This window comes from Myodes glareolus, chromosome 8 (assembly GCF_982192425.1).
Source record: "Myodes glareolus chromosome 8, mMyoGla1.1, whole genome shotgun sequence".
Classification (NCBI taxonomy): domain Eukaryota; kingdom Metazoa; phylum Chordata; class Mammalia; order Rodentia; family Cricetidae; genus Myodes; species Myodes glareolus.
In genome coordinates, this window is record NC_142033.1 from 52,644,968 (window position 1) to 52,671,808 (window position 26,841).

Sequence of the window (26,841 nt, forward strand, 5' to 3'; positions counted from 1 at the left end):
GCTCTTGGTGTTTGGTTTTAACTTGAGAAAGGTTGTTTCTTCTGGTAAATATGCTTCTACCGCAGCTGTTATCTTAGACTGCTATAATAATGAAATATAGATTAGGTGAATTAAACAACTGATATTCAATTTTTTTATAGTTCTGGAGGCCAGAAAAGCCATGGTACCAGCAAGATAGTATTCATTCTGAGACCTCTTCTGCTGCCTTGTGGGTGGTCACCATCTCACCATGTGTTTAAGTGGCCAGTAGGTGAACACTTAGAAGGGAAGATCAGTCTCTTCCTTTTATTATAAGGATATTAACTCCACCTTGGGTACTCTAATTTTATGTTCTTTTAAGCACAATTACCTCCCAAAGTACCTGCTTTCTAATCTCACCACATTAGATGTTGGGGTTCATCATATGATTTTAGAGAGGCACATTTGGTCCTTAATCCCCATCTTGTTCAAAAGTGAGAATCCTTTCAGACTGTGTTTTGAGAAAGCCTAACCTTCAAGACGTGCAGTATCAAGGCTATCGGGTAGCTAGTCAGGTAATGTCACTGCAGTAATTCTCAGTCTCTAATGTCCTTGTATGCGGTGTGAATTCCCATGAGGCATATATAGTATGGAACAGCTCCAAATTCATTACTAGAAACCTCTAAAGAGAGGAAGAAGCATTTTTGATGGAGCCTGCTGTTCTGACGTCACTTTTTTGCATGACTATAAACCTGTTAATTGTAAAATCCAGCCAGTAAGTGATGTCTCTTTTCCGTTTGATAGTTCAGCTTTCCAGTGTTAACTGTTTTATATGTATGTTCCTTTCATATCCAGAGGACCAGTGTGGGAACACAGTTCAAGAAGAGAGTTGTAGGAGACATTTGAGCGCTTGTTGAGAAATCTCCAGGATAACAGAGGTCTTGTGACCTCTGTTTCTTAAAAACATGGGGTTCTTCTTGGAATGTGTTTTTGTACCTTTCCCAGGTGTAGCAGATAGGAATGGGTTTACTCAGATTGTTCGTGACAATTGGCTATTGTTGTTGACATGGAAAAACATATTTTTTCTGTGTGCTGCTTGTCTGTCACATGAAGCTTGCCCTTGGGATGGAACACTTTAGTCATGTGACTCCTCTTAACCATGAGTATGAACTGTCTGATCTTTCGAATAAAGTTGGCTATTGCAGGAGACTTCAGTCTGCCTCATTTATTGGCTCCATTCTCCCAGGCCCCATTTCCTCTAGCGTGGTAAACAGAACAAGCCCTATTTATTTGACATTCATTTGCATATTAGAGGTGAAGAAACAAAAGCTTATGTTAGGCAACGGTTGGAGGTAGAATTTAAGTCCATTTTTGACAGACTGTAAACAGAAATGGGGAGATATTTGTGAGGATACGTGAGAATATGTTTGTAACTGTCACGTCTGTTTTGTCTCCAGATTGGGGTGACTAATATGCAAATACTGTATGTACAGGAAATGTTCCCTTCCCTCTAAGGTAACTCCCTCACTTGGGCTAGGTGTCCTGGTGGTATGGCGGAAGTGAAGGGAGACCTAAACGTAATCCTAGGAGGTGTCTTCATACAACTGAGTATTTATACTGTTAAGAAGACTCTGGAATGCCACGAGGGTTGCTGGTGCCTTTCTCTAGCTGAGCCTGGCTACTCTGCTTTAGGGCTAACGTGCTGGGTTGGCTTTCTGTTCAGGAAAGTTGAGTTCCTTGTCACTGGTAGAGTGCCTTACCACATTGCTGTGCTTGAACCAGACTGGCATCATCCAGAGCTGACAGAGCTGGGGACTAAGATGGAGTCTAGTTATCTGTGCTCCTACACAAAACATCTGTCTTTGCACACAAACTCAGCTCTTTTCGTTCTCTTTCACTTCTTACGCATAAAATGCTCATTCCCTTCTCTTCTGGAGGAAGAAGCCCTTTAGCATGCGAAGTAGCTTATCCTTTTCCGCCTGTCTCCTTTCTTCCCTCCCTCGCTCTGCCCCGTGTTAGTCCATCTTCCACATCATTGGTGTCAAGCTTTGTGTATTACATGTTCAGGGCAATGTGCATATTAGAGGTAATTTATGCTTTCTAGTTCAAGGGAGCTTCATAGTGAGTCCATTAATAAAGGAAGAAGCCTGATGCAGTCTAAGTGTGGCTGGCTGCTTCTTGACACAGCAAGAGCTATGGACAGGTCCCTCTGTTCTGGTATGGTACTAGGTGGGCGACTTGGCTATTTCCACTCATCTGGTGGATTTGGTTCTCTTCTTCCTCTTTTGGTTTCCTTCTGCTCGTTATTTCTATTTGTTCACAACATGGAGAGAGATTATTTGAAATGTTCAGGAAGAACTCTTCCTGTAACTTACTGCAGGTTCTAGTTCATGGCAGAGAGAGAGAGAGAGAGAGAGAGAGAGAGAGAGAGAGAGAGAGAGACCAAAGGCACAAAGATTTGAAAGAAGCAATATTATCTTTATTTGCAGTTGATATACTATATATGTAGGAACTCCTAGGGAAGCTACAAAAGAGGGTAACAGAAGTATTAAGTTTTTCAAGGTCTTAGGATACAGGGTCAATATGAAAATTCAGTTGTACTTCTGTATATTAACAACAAACCATCAAAATTGAAAGTTAAAATATAATTTACAGTAAAATAAACAAGAAATAACTAGGGATAGTTTTTAACAAAATATGTGCAAGAATTGCTCACTCAAAACTACAATATATTATTGAGTGAAAATTTTAAAAAAAAACCCTAAATAGATGGAGAGATATACTGTGCTCATGGATTGGACAACTCAATATTATGATATCAGTTGTTTCCAAAGCTATTTATAGAGCAAATGCTGTCTATTAAAAAAAATCTTAACAAACTCTTTTTGTGGAAAACTGAAATGTTGATTCTAAAAGTTATTTTAAAAAGCAATAATACTGAAACATCTTAAATAATTTTTACATAAGTGAACAGTTATACCGTCAATCCCAAAACTTGCTCTAGATCCACAAAAATTAAGATGTTATACTGTTGCAGTAAGGAGACACAAATCCACAGGAAATAAAATCAAGTCCTGACACCAGCTAGCTCCTCTTGCCTCTGTAGAGGACTGATGCAGAAGGGAAAGGGGTCTGCTAAGCAAATGGTGGGTGTCCAGCGTGAAAACATGAACCTCAGTCCTAACTTACCACACACTAAAAATATCTTTAAAACAATAGACAGAATGAATGAGCAAAATTATAAAGTTTATACAGGAAAACATGGATAAAGTATGTGTAACTTTGTGTTAAACAAAGATTTTAAAGATAGTATGCAAAAAGAAAAAAATAGCTAAATTTGATTTCAATAAAATTAAAGTTTTCGCTCTTGAAAAAGATAGTTTGTCAGTACTCCGTGTGTGGAAGTAAAGAATTGCATGTAAATATGAATGAAAGCAAATTTTTTACTTAAAAATTTAAAAAAAGGGGAATAATTTAAAAAAATATATGGGATAACCCACAGAATTGGGATTTCTAAGCTATATCCACAATAAAGAAGTCCGACAGTGTAATAAGAAGGTAATCAATTTCCCATGGACAAAAGACTTGACAGTAATACAATACTTCAGTATAAACAGCAACTAAGCAGAGTAAGATGTTGTTCTACCTAACTGGGGAACTAACAGGGAAAGAAGGGCCTCCTGATAGCTTAACTAACACAGTGGCCACCAGGGCCTGGAGCCACCGCAACTCAAGTGTTGTTGGCGCGAATGTAAAATGGTGGAATCACTTCACAAAGGAACCTGGAGACTTCTTAGAAAAGTAAACAAGTGCTTATGCGTGGCCTGGAAATGAACTGCCAGGCAATTGCCTTGGGAGAAGGGAGCCGCCTGTCCATATGAAGATATGCACTTGACCATAACCATCTCTCAGCATTGTCAGCACGTGAGAGCAAGTGAAGCAAGCCAGACACAAGAGGGCTGATGGGGAATGACTAGAGAACAGACCCTGCTCTTTAGGACTAGCCACCGTTCTGCAACTGAAGTGAGGGTGCCTGAGTGTGCGTGCGTTGAGTGTGCAAGGGTCTGAATAGGAGGGGGCAAAGGGAACTGTTTTGGGTGATGCAAACATTCTGCACACAGTTGTCAAAAGTGGTGACGTAGGTACGTACATTTGTACAGAACTGTACCCTTAAAGTGAGTTCTACTTTACATATGTACAGCTTTATTGTATACATATTCATGTAATACTTCTCTAAAGATATTCCCTTTGAAATTTCCTCAGTAGGAAACTAAAGGTAAAATGGCTATATGTGGCTGGGCAAGTTATCACTCCGAACAACGTTCCTCGTCATAAGTAACATGAGCACTAATTAGATGGCCTTATCATTCACCTGCAAACACTCACTAAGCCGCTAGTGGGGCAAGGACTACACTGGATTCCAGGGATGGAAAGCTGAAACGAGACCATCTCTGCCCTCAAGGAGTTACCATGGAGCAGGAAAGAAAGACAAGCTAGCATGCCTTGGGCTGATTTAGAGTATGAAGAGCCGTCTTCCTGATGATGCAGCACCTGAGTTAGGTTCTGAGGTACAAGTTATAGTCAGGTAAGAAGAGAAGAGAAAGCATTGGAAGCGATGGAGTTATATGACAAAAGGACAAAGGTCAAAGACCCTTGTAAGGTATATCAGGTAGGCACGGAACATAGGCATTATCCTCATAAGGCCACAGTTTTGCCTTGACTGAAGACGTTTAGAAGTTCTACGCCAGTTTGAACAGTGTGTAGATGAGGTTTCTACACCTACTGGGTCTCAAACCTCATAGGAAAGTAATCATGGAAGTCAGGATCCTTTCTATTGCAAATAAAAATCCTTTGGCTTATGTACAAAGGGTCCATGGAGCCTACTGGGCCGCGTTTTGAGGATCCACAAGGAACGAGAGCAGCTTTTCTTCTTTCCATGTGATCATATTGTTTCTCACATTCAGTTTCCCTGAAAGTTTAAACCAGAGTCTTCTAACCAAGTGTCACAAGCTTTCACCGGTCATAGACTTTGAGCTGATCTCAAAGCCATTCGGTGGCCAGTGGGATGGCCCATGTGACTGCTTGACCAGGCCAGAGACCGTGGGGGTAGGACTCCGTGAGGCCTGAAGCACATAGAAAAGAGGCAACCTGCAATGAGAAGCCTTTGTGGAAGAAGGGAGACTAGACATTTGCGTTTAACAAAAATATATCCCATTTTGGAACAATTCAAGACATGCAAAAACATGTAGACAATCTCTTCTTATGATTTGGGCAGCCAGGAAGTTAATGCCAGTTGCCTGAAGAATGCCCACTATTGCAAGCACATAAATGGATGAGCAAAGATACAGAAATAATTCTAATGTGCAGGATCCAGCATGTGTCAGCAACAGAGGAGTTTTTCTGAGTGGGGCCTGGAATATGTGAGTTCCTGATGCAGAGGTAAAATGAACAAAACAGTCAGAAGTGGCTGAAGATCATCATGTATTTGCTGAGGTTGAGGTGCATGGGAATGGCTCATCATGGGACAAGGAAATGGAAAGGCCAGGTTATAAGGAATTGTCCTATGCTTATGAACATCTTTTAAGCAACAAGGAGTCAAACTTTGTAAGCACAGAAATACCTCAAATGGATCAGCATTTAGAGAGCTATAGAGATAGAGACTTCTTGAGACAAGAAGGAAGAAATGAAGTATGAGGACTGAACTAAACTTTGGATTGGAGGGCAGAGAAGGTCCAAGCTTATTGGTCTCTCTTCTCCCTGTGGAATGGGAGGAGAGTCCAGGCTGAGCAGGAGGCACTAGGCAGTTAAGTCAAGCTGGGCATTTCGGCTAGCCAGGAAACTGCAGTAGCAGAACATCCTGATCCAAAGATGGTCAGACAGGCTCTTCCAGACACGAAGCCATGGTGCATGGTAGTGGACTCAGTTCAAAAGAACCAAAAAAAAAAAAAAACTTGCCTGTGAAGCTGCTTTCTGTGCCCATGACCATAGCACGGCACCCCTAGTCTACTGCGGTCACTGGCCGAGCAGAAGGGAAGGGGGCGTTGGTGGTTGATCGGAGATGGCATTCCACAGGGGATGCCAGTGGAAGAAAGCCGAGTGAGATGGTCTGGAGAGGCCCTGCTAGGAGTAGGAGGATGACCTGATTGTCTCTTTGTAGCTTCACAGCAGCTAAGAGCAGCTTGAGGGGGGTTGCCAGAGTGGCAGAGTGGGAAGGTACCTAACAGCTTTGGTCTGGGACTAGGATTCAGAGCTACTGGCTAGAGCCAAGTGCACTGAATGAAAGGGTATCTTTGCAAAGTTTAAAGATGGACATATCTGTATACATCTACCAATCATTTTAAACACAACTGTTTCCTAATGTTTTTGCCACTGTGGCAAAGGGAGGGGCACTAGGCCTGGAATCATGTGTGTCCCCTCCATGGAGGTGCATCTGGACATGCACAACAGCAAGGCATATGACACGAATGTGCCACTTTCAAAAACAACAACATGTGGGTTTGTTAAGAACAATCACAGCAAATTGTTTAGTCTTCAGTAAGTCAGCAAGCACCTGATGAATAAAAGTTTAGATTGTTCAGTAAATTCTTCATATCTAATCTAATTTCTCCACACTTGAATTACTATGTTGAATTTCATAAGATATGCTGTGAAAATAATAGATTCCTAAGATACATTGATGAGATTTAATAAAGTTTCAGATAAGGAGAGTATCAATCTATTGGTTTATTTGAGTTTTATTAAAGTGATCAGCATCTTCAATTTTCATCTAAAATTAGAAGATAATATTTTTTCACATCCTATTATTCCATATACGGAAATGGTATATCTTTAAAGAAATACAAAACAAAACTTTTGCTCATAATGAACACTAAGTAAGACCCAACCCCTTGAATACTGGCTTCAGTTCTAGAATGAACGAACACCTGTGGTGTCTCTGAGCTGTTCTGCTTCAGAAATCAATCCGGAAGGACTGAGCTTCAGCATAGCCAATGTGGTTTTCATCCTTCCTTCTTGGATTCTTCCAAGGAAACAGACTCTGGCATCATGCCTCAGCAGTGTCCAGGCTTCGATGTGAAAGGCGTAAGGTTAGGAGTGCAAAGGGAGCCCTCTATACGTTTCTGACTTCCGCCGTGAAGAATAAAATATTATAAGATGGAGACAGTGGCGTGAAACACCTGCAATCCCAGCAGTTGGCAGATGGAGGCAGGAGGATCTGGAATTTGGTCATCCTCTGTTGCAGTAAGTTTGAGAACAGCCTGGGCTATATAAAACTGTCCCAAAAAGTATGGGATGGAGAGATCTGTATAAATTTTCCAAATGGAGATGTTTAATGGAGAAATAAAGTGGAAAGATCTGAAAACCCATCATAAATTAAAAGCTAATAAAAAAGTACCAAAGCACAATTGAATTCCCACTCAAATGCACGATTGTTTCCAAGGCTTTTCATGTCCTATCCCATCATTGGCTTTAGCGGGGAGCAATGGATAAAACAGAACTATATCTAGGGAGAAGTTTACAAATCAACAAGAAGCTGTGCTACCTCCTGACGTTTATTATAGTGCCGTTAGTTCTTATTGCATATGGTATGTGCCCGTTACAGGTAAGGGATCTGTGCGTGTAGGATGCTCAGTTCAGTAGAAGAGATGTCTATTGCTTCTCTGGTGACAGTCATCAGCATGCAAGCGCGGTATTTGGTGTGTAGGGTTATTCTTTCAAAAAGTGAAAAACTTCTTAGCTTTAACTGAGGAGGGAACATGATCTTTATTGGCTTATATGCAACGTTTAATTTTGGTTGTATGCAGAGTTTGCATAGTTCATGATTAGTTTCTAATGAAAAACTAGATGTGCTGTCAGTGACCTCGACGATCAGGTGACAGTGGCAAACAGAAAAATTTGTAGAAGAGGCATAACTTTTAAAGTAGAAAGGTCAGCCAGAACTGCCTGAAACAAACAAAAAAAAAAAGAAAGAAATTATTAACACCAAAGTCTGTCAAATCAAGCACAACATAAACCCCCGTTTGGGGTGATTCTGGCGGCGAGCCCCTCTCAGTTCCTCTGCTGGCTTCAGTCTCTCACCAGGCTACACTTCCTACTTGGAATCTCTGAACATGTGCACAATCTAAAATGCACATAAGAAGAGAACTGAGCTCAGCCTTGCGCTTTCCTCACATCACAGGCAGCGGGAGTTTATAGAAGGTCTAGCGTTTCAGCTTGGTTCTATTAATAAACCTCCATTATGAACCCTAGACCCGTTACTCCAGTGTAGAGAGTGACTGATGCGGGAATCATGTTGAGATGTGGCTAGTATTTACTCAGTTGCACGACACAGAAGCATCCTCTTCCCTTTAAACACAACACGTAGGTGGCTATTTGAAGGACAAATAACACACACAGTCCCATGGCAGGCACTATTTAACTGAACCATATCTCAGGTATAAACTCTACCACTGAAAGAAATCAACTTTAAAGTTTATCAGTGGTTACACCACAGAGAAGACTGACACCCTCCCCCAACAAGAGTAAACTGCAAATAGTCTATCCCATGGGCTCCTGCACCATAGATTGGTGCTAGTCTGAGCCTCCCATCTGAGAAGATTTTTTTTGGCAGAAACTCATAACTGGTCAAAGTCTGAGAAGAGGTGATTGTCAAGTGCTCAGTCCTCCACTAAAGCTCAGGAACATCATGGAAGAGGGGCAGAAAAAAACTCAAGAGGCAGAGGACTGGGTAGGAGGCTGTGAGCCTGTGTCTTCTGGACAAGACAGGGCCATTGCCCCTATGAAATCACACAGTTGTGGTTATCTCCACGAGGCCTACACAAGTTTAAGCCTGTGAAAACTCCACTCTGCATGGGGAAGAGGTTCACCAGGTCCTCACGGTCTGGAGGAATTCCCAATAGTTAACGGCTGATGGAGAATGGGGCTCATTTTCACAGTGGTGCAGTGACTGATAAGTTGATCACGCTTCAGTAAATAATATTATACCCAAGCTCACGAAAGCAGCCCTAATTAAACCCCAAAGATCACACCTACACAGTGGGGGAGGGGGATAGGAAGCATGGGTATCAATTAATGGGAAAGAGGATTTTATCAAGAGACAGACAGGGATGAGACAGTGGCCGAAATTGACCAAAATTCACTACACACTTATATAAAAGTTTGCCAAGGAAAAAAAGAAGCACAAACAGAAAATATGGTGGAGCACCAGCAAGAATCATGACTGAATTCTGAAATGGACAAAATACACAGAGATGACAGGAAAGAACCCAAAGCTTGGATGGTGAGAACTTCCTTCAAACACTTACTATTTAACTCTTTCAGTTAGTGTTAGTTACTGTTTGTAACACACGGGCAAAGAAAGTATACTCTAGGTTCCCATTAAACCCACTAGGTATTTGGTTTCCCATAATGGTTTCCTGAAATAATCTTGTTTATGGCCCCTCATAAGAAGGTTGTTTTCAAGTGATTAGGGAAATTTGAGCACTTAGTAATACTTAACTCAGAATTTATAGGTTTTACCCGAGTTACAAAATTCAGCTACAAGAAGTGAGTGTCCTGTGCAGCAGACACTAGAGCGAGGGCCTGGCGGCCTCTCGGGAGCTATTTCCATCCCACGGCAGTGAAACGTATCCTTACTTCAGCTGCGGCCAGTGATGTCACCTCCATCAGGTTCACTGCTCGGAAAGCAAACACAGCAGCTGCCAGCACTGGAAAAGAATGCACAGTATTTCAACTGCTGGCCTCCTCCACAGCCCGGACACACATGCTCTGCCCACAGCCACCGCAGACAGCAGAAGGAGTGTGCAGCGCAGCTGTTCCTGCCCTCTGCCTTCAGGAGGCATCGTAAGTGGGACATCTATTCTGGAGAACAGCGCCTGGCCACTTCACGGAGTGAGTCCCATAGTTTGGGGGAAGGAAAATTGGGTGGTCTCAAAAAGTCATTTATAAACAAATGACTTCCTTCACACCAGCAACGAGCACCATAACTGTTGAAGTGCATGGCACTCTAAGGGTGGTCTTTCAAGTCAGTTCATTTTGACAGATATTTCTAGTATATGAAAATGAGAAGCCTCGGAAAGTCACATGAAGTTAAATTTTAAAAACTCATGTGTTTGAGGGAGGTGTCCCAATATAAACATGGGTGTAAAGCCGTTTAAAAGTGATTTATAATATCTTGCTATATTTATATCTTTATGTACTCATTATTGACTTTCAAAGAGCTATCTAAATGGCAGAAGGCCATTGTAGGGCTAATCTTGATATTTACTATGTTAGCTACAAGAAAAATAAGTTGAAAATTCAAAAGTATATAGACAATTTGAATTTAGTAACAGACACTAAGTAGAAACATTGGGACCATTTGTTTCTGTTAAACACACACAAGAAGGGCCAGGCAAGCATGCACTGTTTATCAGTATAGGAGTGACCATGAAACTCCAAGCCAGTGAGGACCCATTTACTAGACAGGCAACCCTGGTGAGAAAATAGAATTGCCTGGACAGAACCCCTGACTCTACCACTTTCCCCCGTGGTCTGAGCTGGTACTGCACTCCCTACCCTTTGAGCACTGAGGCGGGAGGTAAACATGATCTGGAAGACTAGTTCTCAGGTTCATTACATAATATGCAACACAAACTTTTTATATGATTTTACTATGAGAAAAACCATGGCAGTTAATTTTCACGTCGTCCACTGAGAATTAAGTGCTATTATCCGGTCCATTTTGCTAGTGTAGGAACTGAGGCATGGTGAGCTGGCTGTCATGTTTCTGGTCACAGGAAGAAACAGAGCTGATACTTAAACCTGGTTCTAAGCCCTGTGCATGAGAGCCTTGTATGACTTCCCTACTGAGTTCAAAGGCAAGGAGTAGGACTCGGCCCTGACATCAGAGACTGTGCTCTCCTAGGGAGGGTCAGCATTGCAGTGCCTCAGAAGACTCTCCAGACGTGGCCTGTGGTGGTCCAGGGCCCTGATAGGAAGGCTGTGCTTGAGGAGTGGATATCAGGCGCTTGCTGTCCAGGTCTCCAGCTCACCCATGAAAGGAGCAGTGCAACCAGGGGAGCTCAGGCATTTTGCGTGCAGATGAGAGACTTTTGGGATGTCTGGCAAGACCATTATAATTAGACAAAAAAGAAAGCCCTGTAGAAAACTCAGGGATAATCAGAAGATAAATTAAAAAGAATCAGCTGGAACTATTAAAATTGAAAAAAGGGATTAAGAGATCTGGATCAAAGGGCTTTCTTTCTCTTTAACTGAAAAGAGTTAAAAAGGAATGTAAAGTCATGGAACATGATGTTTACAAGAGTATTAAATCCATTTCTGTAGGCTAACAATTGTTTACTGCTTCCCACTATCGGGAATCATATTTTGGACAGTGGAAACACTTTAGAGGCTAAGAAATATGACTCCCACTTTCATTTCTGTATATAGTTGAGCAGCTGTGAAAGTCTGACAGGATGTCCAAATATTTGCTGCAGCAGGAAAGAGTCCTAGATGGTGGCCAGCTGTGCGACCGAAGGTAGCGGAGTCCACTGATTGAACTCAGCATCCAGATGGGAGCGCAGAGCCTTTATTTATCCTGGTGTCACATCACACAAGTGCCTTTCTGCTTGCTTCATGTTGAGTTTGTCCAGCCCCTCTGTACAGAACAGAGTGGCTTGCCATGGAGAGAGGAGCTATACTTTGGAGCATCCTTAACTGAAGTCAAGCTGCATATGAAATGTGGAAATGGCTGTGTTCACTTTGGGTTTTTACAACTATTCTCACTACTTTAATCTTAATAAACTCTATCATGACATCAAGATGCCTCTGTCTTCAGCTCTTCTTTAGTGGTCTGCCAGTCATAATTAAGGACAGATATATTTATGAAAAGATTTTTTAAGACTCTATAATAACATACTTCATGTTAAAAGGTGGCTCTAAATACCTATATCAAAACTATATGACATAATTGATAGAAATCTGTGTATCTCTTCATGAAGTGATCTATTATTATAGACTTTTCCATGGTTGGGAGCGCCAACATTCCAGTTTCATCTGTAGATGTTCTAAAATTCTTGTAAGCTTTGAGAACATTCAGGCAAGTGTGTGGATGCAATATATGGATCAGTTTCTAACTCTTTGCCAGTCCGGTTTTAATTCATGCACGGAACTAACAAGAGTACCTGGTAGAAAACAAACCCAGTAGTCTACATACTTCTCTCTCCCTTTCTCTAAGCTAAGGCAGTGATGAGGGACAAACCCGGACACCTGGAATCTGAAGAGCCCTTGAAAGTTTTCTAAATCAAAGCTTCTTTCACGAGAAAACGTTTCCACTTTCCAGGTGGCAAAGCTCACGCTACTCAATCACTCTCCAAGAAAGCACTTCTCACACCTTGCTCACCCACGGTCTTCTCTGGAATGATCAGAAACCGAGGAGTATGCTCTTTAAAGTTTGGGTATACCCAAAGAGAGAAGCTTGGTGAAGTCTAAAATCCAGACATTTGTGAAATGGTAGCAGAAAACCAGACTGCTTAGTCTGGAAAATAGAAGACTCCAGCGAAAGATGGGGGACTGAAAGCAGAAAAACCATGAAAGCATCTTGGTTTAAAAGGGGCCTATTTGGAGCTGTAGAGATAACTCAATGGTTAAGAGCACTTGCTGCTCTTTAATATAACCTGAGATCAGTTCCCAACACCCAGGCAGAGTGGCTCACAAGGGCCTGCAATTCTAGCTTTGTGAGATTAGATGCCCTCTTCTGGTGTCTGTGGGTACCCCCCCCAATAAAATCTTCAAAAAAAGGGGGACACTTTAAATTTTAAGTTGTGTTATGTATTGTGTGTGTTCACATATGTGTGTGTGCATACGGAAGCCAGACGATAACTAGCGGTCCTCTCCTTCCACCGCGTGGGGCTTGGGGATTTAACTTGGGTTGTCAGACTTGGCAGTAGGTACAGTAGGTAGGGCAGTTGGTCAGCAATGTCTGAAAAGCTGCAGGATGCTCTCTGACATTCCTGCATTCCTAGATGATCTGCCACTGTCCTTTAGTGAAAACGATGAGAGGAGACTGTTCTTCCCTAACAAGTTTATATGAGCGTTAGGAAAAATGACAGAAGGATGCTGGGAGTTGTTAAAGCATCAATCAATGTCAGGCTGACTGCACCTGAGGTGACATTTATCTTCATGTACTTTATAGTTATTCTAATTTCACCTTTCCAAATGTCACCCAAATACTATGAGCCTGTGGCAGTCCAGAAAATGTTAATATGGTGCCCAGAGAATATTCTTGGCACATTATTTTTCTTATTGCTACAATATCCCAGAAAGGTGATTTTAACAGTAAAGGCAGGAAGCAAACAAAACATGGCCAGGTTTTCTGTACCTCATAAGTTGTTGCAAAAATATCCTAGTTGTTACTTGAATTTCCTAATAATCCTAGTGACAAAGAACTGAGTCAGCTGTGCACTAGGGTGCAGACCACACAAGGAATCTGTACGTGGAACGTTACAGTGTGATTGGTATACATCTGTTGTATAAACTGCTTAATCATTAACAATGGATGAATCTATGGCTTCCTTGAGCAAAAGAAGAAGTGTCTCCCCACCCTCCACCTTTTAAAGAGAGAATACCTAAGAGAAGAAATTTTGGCACCAGGGTAGAAGACAGAGACTACTAGCAAAAATGAAAAGGTTTGGGATGCAGGATAAACCGCAGTCCAGAAGAGGCATGCCTTGAGATATGCAGGGGGCTCAGCCTCTGAGAAGGGGCATGGGACAGAATGTCTGAAGCTGGGGGTTAGAGCATAAGGCAAGTATATCTGCTGCACAAACCCCACAGAGACCAGGACTCAACTGGAGCAGGGAAGTTAGGTAGGTGTATCAAAGCTCAGAACTTCAAAACCTGTCTTCTAGGCCTTCTCAAGCTATTAAACATTCAGTGATGAATGCAGACCCTTCTCTAATGACTGTAGGTAAGTGTCAGACAGGAAAGGGGCTTCATGTAGAAACAGCATGAGTTTCACAAACAAGCACTTACTCTTACCAGCAAGAATTTCCAGAGAGTTGTATCCTAGGATTCTGTCCCACAAAAGCAAGAGTTGATCTGTAGCTAAGTATCCAGAAAAGGCCCGAACCATCCACTTAAATGATATACGAAGTCTGTGGACAAGAAAAATAAGAATTAATTGTGTCATTGGATCCTTTCCTCAGAAAAGGCAATATTAGAAGAATCAAGTCAATTCTGTTTTTATTATAGATTTTGAGACTCCTTATTTCCTAGAAGCTGGAAAAGGTCACGGCAAGCAGGTGGGCTTCACTCTGAGGTCCCCGAACTACTAGGAGGAGGAACTGTGTATGATGGAGTTCATGTTTATAAACATCTAACACTGATCAACAGGTGTATCTTAATTTCTGGCAAGCCATGACATTTTGGATTGCTGTTCTGAAAACTTTTAAAAATGTTCAGTGCTTTTATATTTTTCAGTTCAGTAAGTTTTACCTGTACATCTCAGCCAAACTGTTACATGGGATAGATAAAATAAAGTAAAGCAACAAGTAGGAAACATGGAAGAAAAATGGTTTAAAGCAACAACATACCTTAGGATTCTTATTTCAAACCCTTCATTTTAATGAGATCATAAAAACAAATTCAATTGAAATCATTTTGCTACAAAAAGTTCAGAGATATATGAGATCCCACTTTGATAAATCATCTATATTACAATAATAGTTTTCCTCCAGAATCACAAAATGAGCCCTTTAGTTTTACTGTCATAAGAGATAAATAAACCTCTCACATTTCTGTATTGTCTATGAGCATCTAAAAGTCACTTGACTGTACCTGAGAGGACACAGTCAAATTCTTTGTGGAATTACTCTAGATTTAATATGATTAAGTATTGGTCAGTGGTATTTACAAATTAAGTCTTTTGATTGGTTTAAAATCAAACAAAAAACTTTGTCCATAAATATTTTAATATTGAAAAATACATCTAAATTGTTATATTCAATCATTTTCATTTTACTCAAATTCTCAGTGTCTTGGGGAAGAAACAGTATCTCTCTTCATATATGTTATTCCATTGGGACACTTTAAGAACTAACCACGCCCATCCCAGCCACTTTTGGACCCTCCCCCTGCCACCATCCTCTCTCTCTCTCTCTCTCTCTCTCTCTCTCTCTCTCTCTCTCTCTCTGGTGTGTGTGTGTCTTTGTTTTATGTTTGTCTATATCTCCCTTTTTAAGTAATAAATGTCTAGCTTTATATATAGCCTTATGTCCATTTACTCTGCCGTTCACCGCATCCAGCTGCTTGACTCTGCTGCTCGCCTGGGGATCCTGACTCCTCCCCCTCCCCCCCCCCCCCCCGCCCCCGCCGCATGGCGCTTCCACTTGCAGCTGCTCCATAAGCTGCCCGGGACATTTTATCATCATATTCTTTTAAAAAGAACAAAAATATATATAACACAACAGTGATTTTAAAAGCATAAACTTGTTGGGGGATAATTTAGCATAGCAGAATCTACCCTTGAAGGTTTACAGTTCCATGAGTTTTATATGAAGAATGAGAAGATGAAAATTGCAGAATTGAATAGTATAATAATTATTTGAAAAAGATAAAACATGATACAACCTCCCAGTTACTGAGTAAGTCTGATAGACTGAAATGAGTAAGGAAAGACTCGGATGAGCATATATCCATAGAAATATGATCTAAACAAGTCTCTAGTCTCAACCACAGAAAAACATCATTGGAAAATCAAGTAACAAAAATTAAAAGAGACACACAAATAAAAAGCATGTATAGAGTTTCAAGCACCTTGCTGGGGTGGGGAAGCAAAACTGAAAGCATTGACATGGTTTCCTGTAACTCAGAAGAGGAGGGTAGTGTGGTGCACAAACATACTGCGAGATGGCAGCTAACCAAAAAGTCCCACAGTATGACAACAGATATAAATTCATAAGATGATCAACAGAATCCAACAGCATAAACTCAGAAAAATCCAAGTCTAGATATATTGCAATCAAATTACTGAAAGGTAAAGATTTGAGTTTTGATAGCAACCATAGAAAGAAGAATTAAAATAATCCTTCCTGAAATGTTCAGTAGAATTTCAAGTTGTTCAGACACCCAAGCTTAGAACTATTTTAAAAGTAGAATATATACATTTACTAATAAAATGCTATGGAACAGGAGGCAGCTACCTATGGAGGCCCAAAACTGTGAGCCGGTTTCTACCTTGTCTGAAGGTCAGAGAGTCTGAGAATGCACAAAATTGTTGACAACAACCAGGGCTACAAATCCTGACCCAGAATGTGGTTACCTGTTTCTTTTGACTTTGAGTGCCCATACAGGGAGAGCCACTCCACCCTGAAAAATGGTCAGGATGTGCAAGCATACTTCTGCTCCTTCTTTTGAACAGGAGGTTTGACCTTGGGAGTGGCTGTATTCAGATATTTGGTCTAGGGTGAGTTCACTGCCTAAATAACAGAATGTTAATGACTTGATATCTCAAGGTATTGAAACAAAGAACTATTCAAGTTGTCCTTTGTATTGTGTTAAAGAAGTCTTTTGTTGCCTTCTTCCCCCTTTTGTATTGGGGTATAAAAGTGTATGGAAAATTAAATGCAGGGAATTCAGTACTCACTGGAGCTCCCTCCGGACACTGTCCTATGTCTCTGGTTTATTATTTCACTTGCATCTTCCCTCTCTTTACTGTTTTTCTGATCCCCATACCCCTACCCTGGTAAGTAGTATTTTTGTTGAAGCTGGTCACCCCGACACCTGCCAAAGATCATTCATCAACAGCGCAAACAAACAATGAATGGTGTGGGTAAACTGGAATAAAAAGAGCTCAGTTTTTTAAAGTAGACAGAAGTAAATGAAAAGAAAGAGCATAGGAAACAGAAAATTCTAGAATGATAGATTTCAATAAAATAATATCAATTATGTTAAATAATAAGTGGCATAAACATACCAGTTAGAAGACAGATTACTATATGGGAAGAGTCAACTATACTCTGACAAGAAATGCACTTGAAAATTAAAAGCATTGATAATTGATATATTAAGTTTAAAATAGAAAACACCATGCAATTAAGAGAAAGCTATCATGGCTATACTGATATCGAGTATAATAGATTCATGGTCAATAATTAAGGACAATATTTGGGCCAAATCTCCTTAAAACATATATTTAAATTATATATAATAATGAAGGAAGAAGACATCCACAATTGTATAGAGACTAATATTGCTCAATAATTAAGAACAAAAGAAAACTGACAAAGAGCTGAATAAATGTAGAAAAGGGGCATTCCAACATGTGTTGATTTATTGACATTTACAGACTTATGTCAAGTATTTATGGAACACAAATCCTTTGAGTGTGTGTGTATGTGTGTGTGTGTGTGTGTGTGTGCACACGTGTGTGTGTGTGTGATTGTTACAGAACAAGTTTTGGGAGCTGGCTCTTGTCTTTCACTCTGAGGTTTTCCCAGTGCTGTGCTGTATACTCCAGCTGAGTGGCTTGTCTGAAGATGTCAGGTACAGCCTTCTGTTTCTGCCTCCCATGCTACCACAGCAGTGCTGGGATTGCAGATGTAAGCTACCACATCCAGCTTTTTATGTAGGTCCTGGGGCTGGGAAGTTGGGTTGCCAGACTTGTATATCAAATATTTTTACACAGAACCATTTCCTTGCTCCAAGAACATAAATTCTTTTCAGTGGATATGCAATATTTGTCTTGATTGATTATATTTAAGTCCAAAATAAATCTAAAAAAATTCAAAGCCCTGAAGTCATATGAAATGTGCTGACTAACAACAGACTATAAACAGATTGCAATAGTAGAAAAAAACTCTAACATTTCCAATATTTGGAAAGTAATATCACATTAAATAATATCACATTAAAAATTATGGGGTAGGGATCAAGTCAGGGTCTCTCATAGTCCTGGCTGTCCTAGTACTCACTATGTAGACTAGGCTGGCCTCAAAGTCATAGAAATCTTTCTACCTCTGCCTCCTAAGTACTGGAATTAAAGGAATATGCCACCATACCCAGCTCAATTTTGAATTATTTTAATAAAATGTTTTCATATCCTTCTCCCTCCCTATCCACACAACTCCTGTTCTTTTGCTGTCTTAAAAACCCCACCAAACCCCAAACCAAAATGTTTAGGTGGGGCTTCACCCCAGCCCCCGGCATCCATTCTAAAATGTTTGAGTGGAACTTTCCATTCCAAGGCCCCTCCCCTGGGAGTTGCCACAGTCCAGACTCCACCTCTGAAAAAGCCCACCAAAGGGTGGTTCCTCCCCGGGGAGGGTCAAGATCACTACCACAGGCTATTTAAACTACCCCCAGAGAAAAAACATCTGGACTTTCTGGTTCTCCTTCCTGCCTCCCCTCCATGTTTTCCTGAAAGGCCACCTGAGAGGGCATCCATTAATTTGGTCTGATTTGGATTATTGCATTGGTGGAGTGGTTTGTTGGGCCATAAAAACTTTATACAGACATCAAAAAAGACAAAACAACTACAAAACTCACAAAATAACAATAAAACCCATAGGGTCTGTTTTGGGTTGGTCAACTACTTTCAGGCATGAAGCCCATCTTGAAGTGTGGTTGATATACCCAGTGCTATTCCACTAAAGGAGACCGATTTTCCCTTTCAGCAGGTATCAACTGTAAATAGCTTCTTGGTTAGAGGTAGGACTTTGGGCTTTCTTCCCCTTCTCTTGTACATGTTGTCAACAGTCACTGTGAGTTCATATGTGTATCAGCCATGTAGTATCTGGAAGACACTGTTTCCTTGGATTCATGCACAAACTCTGGCTATTATAACCTTTCCACCTCCTTTTCACATAGATCCCTGAACCTTGATGAAGACATCCCAGTAAGGGCTGAGTGCTCCAAAGCCTCTCATTCTGAGAACATTGTTCAATTGTGGGTCTCTGTGTTAATTGCCATTTCCTGTAAGAAGTTTCTCTGATGAGAGATGAGGGATGCACTGATTTATGGAGATATCAATATATCATTAGGAATTCATTTAGTAGAATAATAGTAAGTTTTCTCTAGGGACTATTACCTATCTAGTTCCTAGACTTGTTGACAGTTAGTTAGTTCTATCTCTGGTTCTTGGAGTTGCTAGCAGTTTCAGGTATGGACTGTATCTCATGGAGTAGGCCTTAAGTCCAATAAGAATGGGTTGGTTACTCCTATAACATTTGTGCCACTATTGTACCAGTGGGTATATCTCTGAGTTCATAGCTGAGTGAGATTGATGATTATTTGTGTATAGTACCTTCTAGCAATATGAAAGCTAGTCAGTAAGGGTCTAATAGGAGTGTGAATGATTTCTCCTTAAACATTACTGTTTTTAATATACTTGATGGTCAAATAGGAAATTGCAAAGGAAAATCAAACATTTTTAATTGAACGAGATGATAACATATAAAAGTTTACTGGGATGAGGTAAAATTGACTGTGAGAGAAATCTTTAAAAATAATGCTTGTACCAAGAAGGAGAGGTACCATAAATAAAAGTAAAATAAACCCAAAGCAAGAATGAAAGAGCAGAAATGAGAGTCACTGAAACTGTAAAACTTAACAGGACATCAGGACATAAAATTCATTCTTTGATGGCTAAAGTTAATAAATCCACAGGCAGAATAATCAACAAAAGGAGGTAGGGCAGGGATGCACTGAGCCCTATCTCCAGGACCAACTCCAACTAGAGAGCTGACTGATGCAAACTGTCCTCTGATCTCCACAAGTGTGTGTGTGTGTGTGTGTGTGTATGAGAGAAAGAGAGAATACATTGTTTTCTACCTATCTGCTGGGCTTTTTATACTTCCTTCAGTTGAAGAATTTTAAGTCACTAAAATCTAAATGTAGAATTTTTGTAGTGTTTTAAAATGTGTAAGTAGAGTAGAAAACAACTACCAACACTTTATTTTCTAGCAATGAACTAAACATCTTCAACCCAATAAAGAAAAAGCCCAGTTATATCCAACCTTAATCTCTCAACAGTGAACAGAGGTCAGTGACCCTTTAAAGAGCTCAATATAAACTATTTTTGTCGCATTCCTGTTTTACAGTCTCATTTAAGAATACAATACTTTTCAAAAGAGGCCACAAAAGAGTATCAATTCTGAATTATCAAAGGATAATGAGAAATATTGTTTCTTAAATAACACTTGAAACTTTTTCAGATCCAATGGGCTTCAGAGAAATGCCTTCTATGTCTGTATCTTGTCTATTCTCACAGAACCTGGAAACAATTCCATAAGATCAGACTTCTCTTCACTTTTAAGATAAAGAAATTGAGATATATTGATTTAAATATAAATATGAATTTATAGCTCACATAACTTTACCTGGATGCACAGCTTAATAGAAATAGCATTTGCAGTTGGGTTGCACTTATATCCACTAAGGCAGGCACTTGCTGTAGATTTACGTATGAAGAAGACAAAAACCACACTTGGTTGCCATTAAGTCCTGAGGTCTTAAAGAGTTAGTGTCCTTTCTTCACACAGACCAAGCTTAACAGTGTGTACGGCTGCTTAGAAAGGATAGGAGCAAAGCTCTAATCTAGAGAAAAGTATTTAAAAGGAGACAGAGCCATTTACTGAGGTCGGAGTTAATTCACATATTCACCAATATTCGCCTACTACTCAAACTGAGATCAGTGAAGCAAATGCGAAGTTCTATAAGAGAAAACACAGGACAACTGCTGGGAGGAGTTTGGTCTCTTCCCTTTAGTGAAACCAGCAAACTTTAACCTTATACATGTCACAGTTGGGCTCTGATAACTAGTCCACACTGACTTGTACCACACTTCCCAGGCTCTATTTGTTTCCATAAATGTTTTCATTGTGAACTGAAGTTAGATGAATTTGGTGGTCCTTCTACCAGACACAGAACTCACTGGGATCCCAGTCATTCTTCTCAGCACATTGTGTTTTTCAGTGCTGGACCTGAACCCAGAGGCTCGCACAGGCTGGACAAGTGCTTTTCCGCTGAGCTGCGTACCCAGCCCTCTACTAAGAACCTTATTGTTTCTTCTTGAGCAATATAGATGCACTTAATAATTGGTACTTTTGGGGGGAGAACTGTCGCCTTACTTCCTGGAGGACAGACTGTGGCCGTGTGTCAGGCAAAGAGCAAGAGCGTTGTGTTTCCAGCTTCACCAGGGGGAAGCTTTGTGCAGAGGCGGTGAGGCAGCAAAAATACTCACGGCTGAGCTCCGATCTCTCTCAGGTGGTAAAAGAGTTGGGGGAGATAGGTTTGAAGAAGAGTTTCAAACAGCAGACAGAGCGACACAATACCCTGCATTCAGCGAGTCGAGAGAGAAATAGTTTAGTCTTTTAAATACGAACTATGGTAACACATCATTCAAAAAGACACATATCAATATGCTTTGGAATCAAAACAGAGAACACACCAATGGACCTCTGACACCATATTTAACAGTAAATTTTTATATTGTCATAAATATGCACTGTTGACATGCTAAGCAGTCTCTTTTTAAACACAACAGCCTCCACCCCCCATAACTGGACAACTCAAGGCAAACAAGCATTCTTTACAGAAAGCCTGCCACTTTGTGAACCACATAGCATCACTCAGGTCTAGCCAAAGTAATTTTTTTATGTATGTGCTCCAGTTCCCAGACATTTCCTGGTGCTTTTGCTCTCCTTGTCCCTCTTTCCCCATGTGTGTCTGTGCCTCCAGCCCCACCTTTTTGGAAAACACTGCCTGCTTTTCTCACTTTTTTGAATCACACCAAGTTATAAAACAAAAAAATCTAATCATTATCAAACAAAAAATATAATTATTATCAAATAAAAATATAATCATTATCAAACAAAAATATCTGGTTACTAAGAATAAAAGTTTTGCTTGTTTTTTAAATCTACTTTTTAAAAAGGGGCATTATTTGTAAAGTAGAAGTAACCAGTTTAAGCAAGTTATTTTGTTTTTTGTTTAAGTGTTTTTATTCCTTAGCAACTCTAAGTTTTTCTGGGACTCAGCAATCCTCAGGTTGCTCTTTGTAAGGAAGTTTTCACCCTCTTTTTGAGTTTCTAAACTGTCATGGTTTTAAATAGTTGCAGTCTGGCCATAAGCCCGAACATGAGATGAGTGTCAGTCAATTCCCCAGAGAAAGAAGGAAAGGGGCGGGGCTAGAAGGTGTGGCTGGGTATTGTCCAGATAGTTTGTTTTTTCAAAACTCTGAGGCATAAAATATGTATGGGAGTCTGTATGTGCATGTTTCTGTGTGCTTGTGTGTGTGCTTGTGTGTGCACATGTGTACGTACACTGTGAGTGTGAATGTGAGTGTGAATGTGTACGTGGCTACAAGACTATGATCCTGACGATATCAGAAAGGAGAATTATTAATAATCATCTTTCTGTTTATTCTAGGTTAAATAGGAATGGAAGATAACAACTAAACCCAATTCTCTTCCAGAGAGTCTCAAGATGATTTGTTAGCTTATCTGTGACATTCTAGAATTTTCTTAGTTGCCAGCTTTCACTGGCAATGCAGGAGGGCAAACTGAACACAAAGACAGTGGAGCAGGGCACACAGTTGGAAATGGAAGGATAAAAACCAGCTGTTCACTTTAGTAGAAAGAACAGTCTTCACTGGGCAGTTTGGCCGGCCCGCCCTGCCTTCCACTGACAGGTTCTCACAGAGAGCTGGGTAAGCTACCCTCAGGAAGACCAAGACCACAAAGGGGAAAGCTGAAAGCAAAGTAAGGGCTGCCTTGGCCAGGGCTCATAGGCAAAAAAAGATAGATAAAGAAGTAAAAAAAAAAAAGAACAAAAGACTTAACTGCTGTTAATATAGGAGCTGAATAAATACAAAAAAAATGTAACAAAATAACTGATCATTGGCCACAAGACAAATAATGCTCAATTTTCATTTGAAAAGATGAAATGACAATAACTATAGCAATAATAAAAACATGAAAGTAGTTATTTATATGCAGAGCGCCCATTCAGTTCTCACCTGCACGCTCTGCTCTGTGAACTTCCCACAGCAGCACAGGTGGCCTCATCAAGCTCCCTTCTCAGACCCGGTATCAACAAAGGAGGGAGGCATCTTTGTAAAGGATGAGAATCTAGACAGTCCATTTTTTTTTTAAAACACAGAAAGCTAAAAATCTAGTCAATAAGAGATGCTTTCCTCGTTACTCTGCAAAATATTTAAACATCACTTTCTTCTCTCTCATTGATTCTAGAAACACATTATTTGAAACCATACATTAAAATTTCCTGCGGTGTAATTGAGCAGGAGACGTTCTCTTTAGGGAAAGAACAGTTTAGAGTCTGAGCTGATCCAACTTATGCACTTACAGAAGGGTGAGAGGAGATGGAGTGGAGCCTGAAGAAAAAGCGGACGTACATCTCACGGAATATCTGGTACAGTTTGTACGGTTCATGATACAGAAAACACAGCGGTGCGACTAAAAGAGAAAGTAAGTGGTAATACTGCGTGACTAAAGTGTTTCGGTAAGTTCACGAAATGCAAAGCCCAAAACAAGAGAGCATACTGTTCATACCCACAGCAGAGTCTGCTGGTCATGCACAAATTGTGTTTTAATGCTGCAAGTTAAAATAACTGTTAAATATCATACATGTACAGATTATAAATGGTTAGAATCCCAACCTATCATCTGGCTGAGACTGAAGTGACAGAGTTATATATGCATAAAAATGAATTAGCAGGGAAGCACCATCCGTTTCTTACCCCTTTTCTGAGACAGGTGTCATAGCCCGTGCTGGCCTTTACCCCGAACTCCCTCTGCCCCTCAGCCTCCTCAGTAGAAGTTCCTTGTTCTTCTTTTCAATCATCATAACAACTTATTCATTAGAAGAATTGTTATCTGAGATTTGCAAATGGAGAAACTGAGGCACAAGGGAGCTGAGATATTTCTTCAAGGCTACAACACAGACTTGTTTCAGTGTCTGGGTTTTCATCTGTTACACCAGCTTTTTGTTCCTGTGTCCTTGGGGATTTTCAGAAATGAAGAGCCCACTCCATAGCACATCTTAAATGTGACACCCTACACTTTTCTCTCTAAATCAGAGCTTCTACAAAATACATATTTTTCTGCACCTTTATTGTTAGCATATAGGTAGAAAGTTTATCTGTGTATTGACTGTGTTTCTCAACCTTACTAAATTCATTTATTAATCCTCACAGATTATCTGATTATTCCTTTGGCTTCCCTATGCACATAATCACAATATCTGATAAGAAGGGAAGTTTTATTTTCTTTCCAGTATTTGTTTATTTATTCCCTTATTTATCTTGTTTTGTTTCATTGGCTATGACCTTCAAAGGACTATACTAAACAAGCAGTACCAAGGGGGTATCTTTGTCAGTTTAGAGACTAAGCTTTTAATATTCACTATATATTCAGGTATTATTGACCAGAATAAAGACATTCCCTTCTATTCTTAGATTTAGATAAGAGTTCTTATCACAAATATTTTGCTTATTAGTATAAATTATTCATAATGAGTTTCATCATTACATTTTCATATATGTACAAAATGCATTTTTATCAAATTTACTACCAGTTACTCTCGTGACTTCTTTCTGCACTAGACAGTGGTAACTGCAGATGCTCACAGCTGCTCAGAAGGATAGAAACAAGGGACGGCTGATTGCCCAGCCATGAATGGGATATGTTACCCCCTTCAAGTTTCTAGAAACATCGTGGAAGAACAGGTAGAAAGAATGTAAGAGCGGAGGGGCAGGAAGCAGTGGGAAAGTAAAGATGATCACTGATTTCCTCACATCACAAGGTCACTGCGTTCTTCAGGTTAGAGCGGCTATGCTTGCCTACATAAGATGCATACGATCAACATCTGATTCTAGAGTGGGGACAATCTCATCAGGTCCCAACCCTTCCTGAGGATTTATATTCAGTTAATATAGGGTGGGAGACATAGTCCATTTTCTTCAGTGATGTAGCCAACTGGCAACATGCCCATACTTTTGTAAAGAACTCCTCAAAACAATCCTGAGCAAAAAGAACAATGTGGAAAGATTAGCATTCCAGACCTCAAGGTACATTACAGAGCCACTGTAATAAAAACAATATGCTACTGGCACAAAAACAAACATGTAGATGGAACAAGGAGATACTTCTCATTCTTCCATTTCATAGTTTAAGAACTCTCTGGTCAGATTCCTAGCCAATTTTTAAAAATATGTCTTTGGTTGTTTGTTTTTTGACTCTGCTTTTTAGTTCTTCATATAGTCTGGATATTAATCTTCTGTCAGATGTACTTTGGCAAAATTGTCTCCCATTCTGTTGACTTCCTCTTCACTTGATTGTGAAGTGATTGAAGAAAAGCAACTGAACAATGGGCACCATTCTGTAACATGAAAAGGCCGGGCCTGCTTGTTCAGATTTCTGTCCTGCCCAGCCCCCCAGCTGTTTAGTCCCAGAGAAAAATCACACAAGAGATCTCTGTAAGTTAAAATGCTGATTGGCCCATTAGGTCAGGCTTCTTACTGGCTAATTCTCACATCTTGATTAACCCATTTTTCTGGTCTATGTTAGCCATGCGGCTCAGTACCTTTTTCAGTGGGCAGATCACATCCTGCTGCTTCTGTGATCTGGGCAGAAGTGGGGGAATCAGCTTCCTCCTCCCTAGAATTCCTCCTGCTCTCCTTGCATCATTTCCACTTCCTGTCTGGTTTTCCCACCTACACCTCCTGCCTGGCCAATCAGCGTTTATTTAAAACATGATTGACAGAATACAGACAATTCTCCCACACCAAAAAGACCCAAACACAAGTACACATAACTACAGCCAACTGATACTTGACAAAGATGTCAAACACATGCACTGGATTAAAGACAGCATCTCTAACAAATGGTGCCAGGAAAACTGGATAGTTACATGTAAAGAGCAGGAGTGGAGAGGCCCCAGCTGGTCTTTACCAGGTACTCCATGTATATATCATGGCTTCCAGTTTAGTGTTTTATGAATTCAATTCCTGAGTATGAGAACAAGTGTATCTCAGATTCTTGTATCTTCTCCTTGTTTCTTTTCTTTCTGTTGGTTTCCAGCCAACTTTAATGTAATAGTTTTTATTTTATCTTATATTTTATTTTGTTATATTTTAATGTTCTCTTAGAAATCTGTTATTTTCTATTTTATTTTTTCAAAAAAATAAAACAAACTTTTTACATTTTATATACTAATCCCAGTTCCTACTTCATCTCCTCCTCCCATTCCTTCCACCTACTCCCCTACAGCACCCCCGCAGCCACTCCTCAGAGAGGGTGAGACACATTGCTTTGGGAAAGGTCCAAGGCCCTTCCTACTATATCTAGGCTGAACAAGATATTCATTTAAAGAGAACAGGTTCCCAAAATGTCAGTACAAGCAGTAGGGATAAATTCTGATGCCATTGTCAGTGGCCCCGCAGTCTGCCCCAGCCATGCAACTGTCACCCACATTCAGAGAAACTAGTTTGGACCTATACTGGTTCCTTTTCCATCTAGCTCGAGTTGGTGAGCTCCCATTAGCTCTGGTAAACTGTTTCAGTGGGTGTCCCCATCAAGGTCTTGGCCTCTTTGCTCATATTCTCACTTGTCCCACTCCTCACCTGGACTTTGGGAGCTCAGCCCAGTGCTCTGCTACGGGTCTCTGCCTCTGTGAAATCTGTTATTTTCTAGTGGGAGACAGTAAGGGAGTGGATCTGGATAGAAAAGGGGGTGAGGATGAACTTGGAAAAGAAGAGGGAGAGGAAGCTGTAATCAGGATAAATTATGTAAGAAAATAATCTATTTTCATAAAAGGAAAAAAATAGAGTAGTTGGTTTTTCCCATGACATTTGTGCCATTATTGAACCACTACAGGCTGGTTACTGTT

At 40.3% G+C, this 26,841-nt stretch overlaps 1 protein-coding gene and 1 long non-coding RNA gene across 6 annotated transcripts in view; one reads left to right on the top strand and one right to left on the bottom strand.

The window, feature by feature from the left end:
• Positions 1–6,661: 6,661 nt before the first annotated feature.
• The window catches only part of Tbc1d19 (TBC1 domain family member 19), a 108,014-nt gene continuing 87,834 nt past the window's right edge, over positions 6,662–26,841 (bottom strand). For all 5 annotated transcript variants that reach the window (XM_048414833.3, XM_048414831.3, XM_048414832.3 and 2 more), the window contains 5 exons: positions 23,299–23,408; positions 21,176–21,267; positions 13,975–14,090; positions 9,592–9,662; positions 6,662–7,899 (listed from right to left, as the gene is read on the bottom strand). In XM_048414833.3, coding sequence (XP_048270790.1) covers positions 7,825–7,899; positions 9,592–9,662; positions 13,975–14,090; positions 21,176–21,267; positions 23,299–23,408 — 464 coding nt within the window. In that variant the 3' untranslated portion in view covers positions 6,662–7,824. The remainder of the gene's footprint in view (positions 7,900–9,591; positions 9,663–13,974; positions 14,091–21,175; positions 21,268–23,298; positions 23,409–26,841) is intronic.
• On the top strand, positions 9,243–11,756 carry LOC125387345 (uncharacterized). Its single transcript, XR_007227832.3, has 2 exons — positions 9,243–9,846; positions 11,386–11,756. It is a non-coding gene; the product is annotated as an uncharacterized LOC125387345 (long non-coding RNA).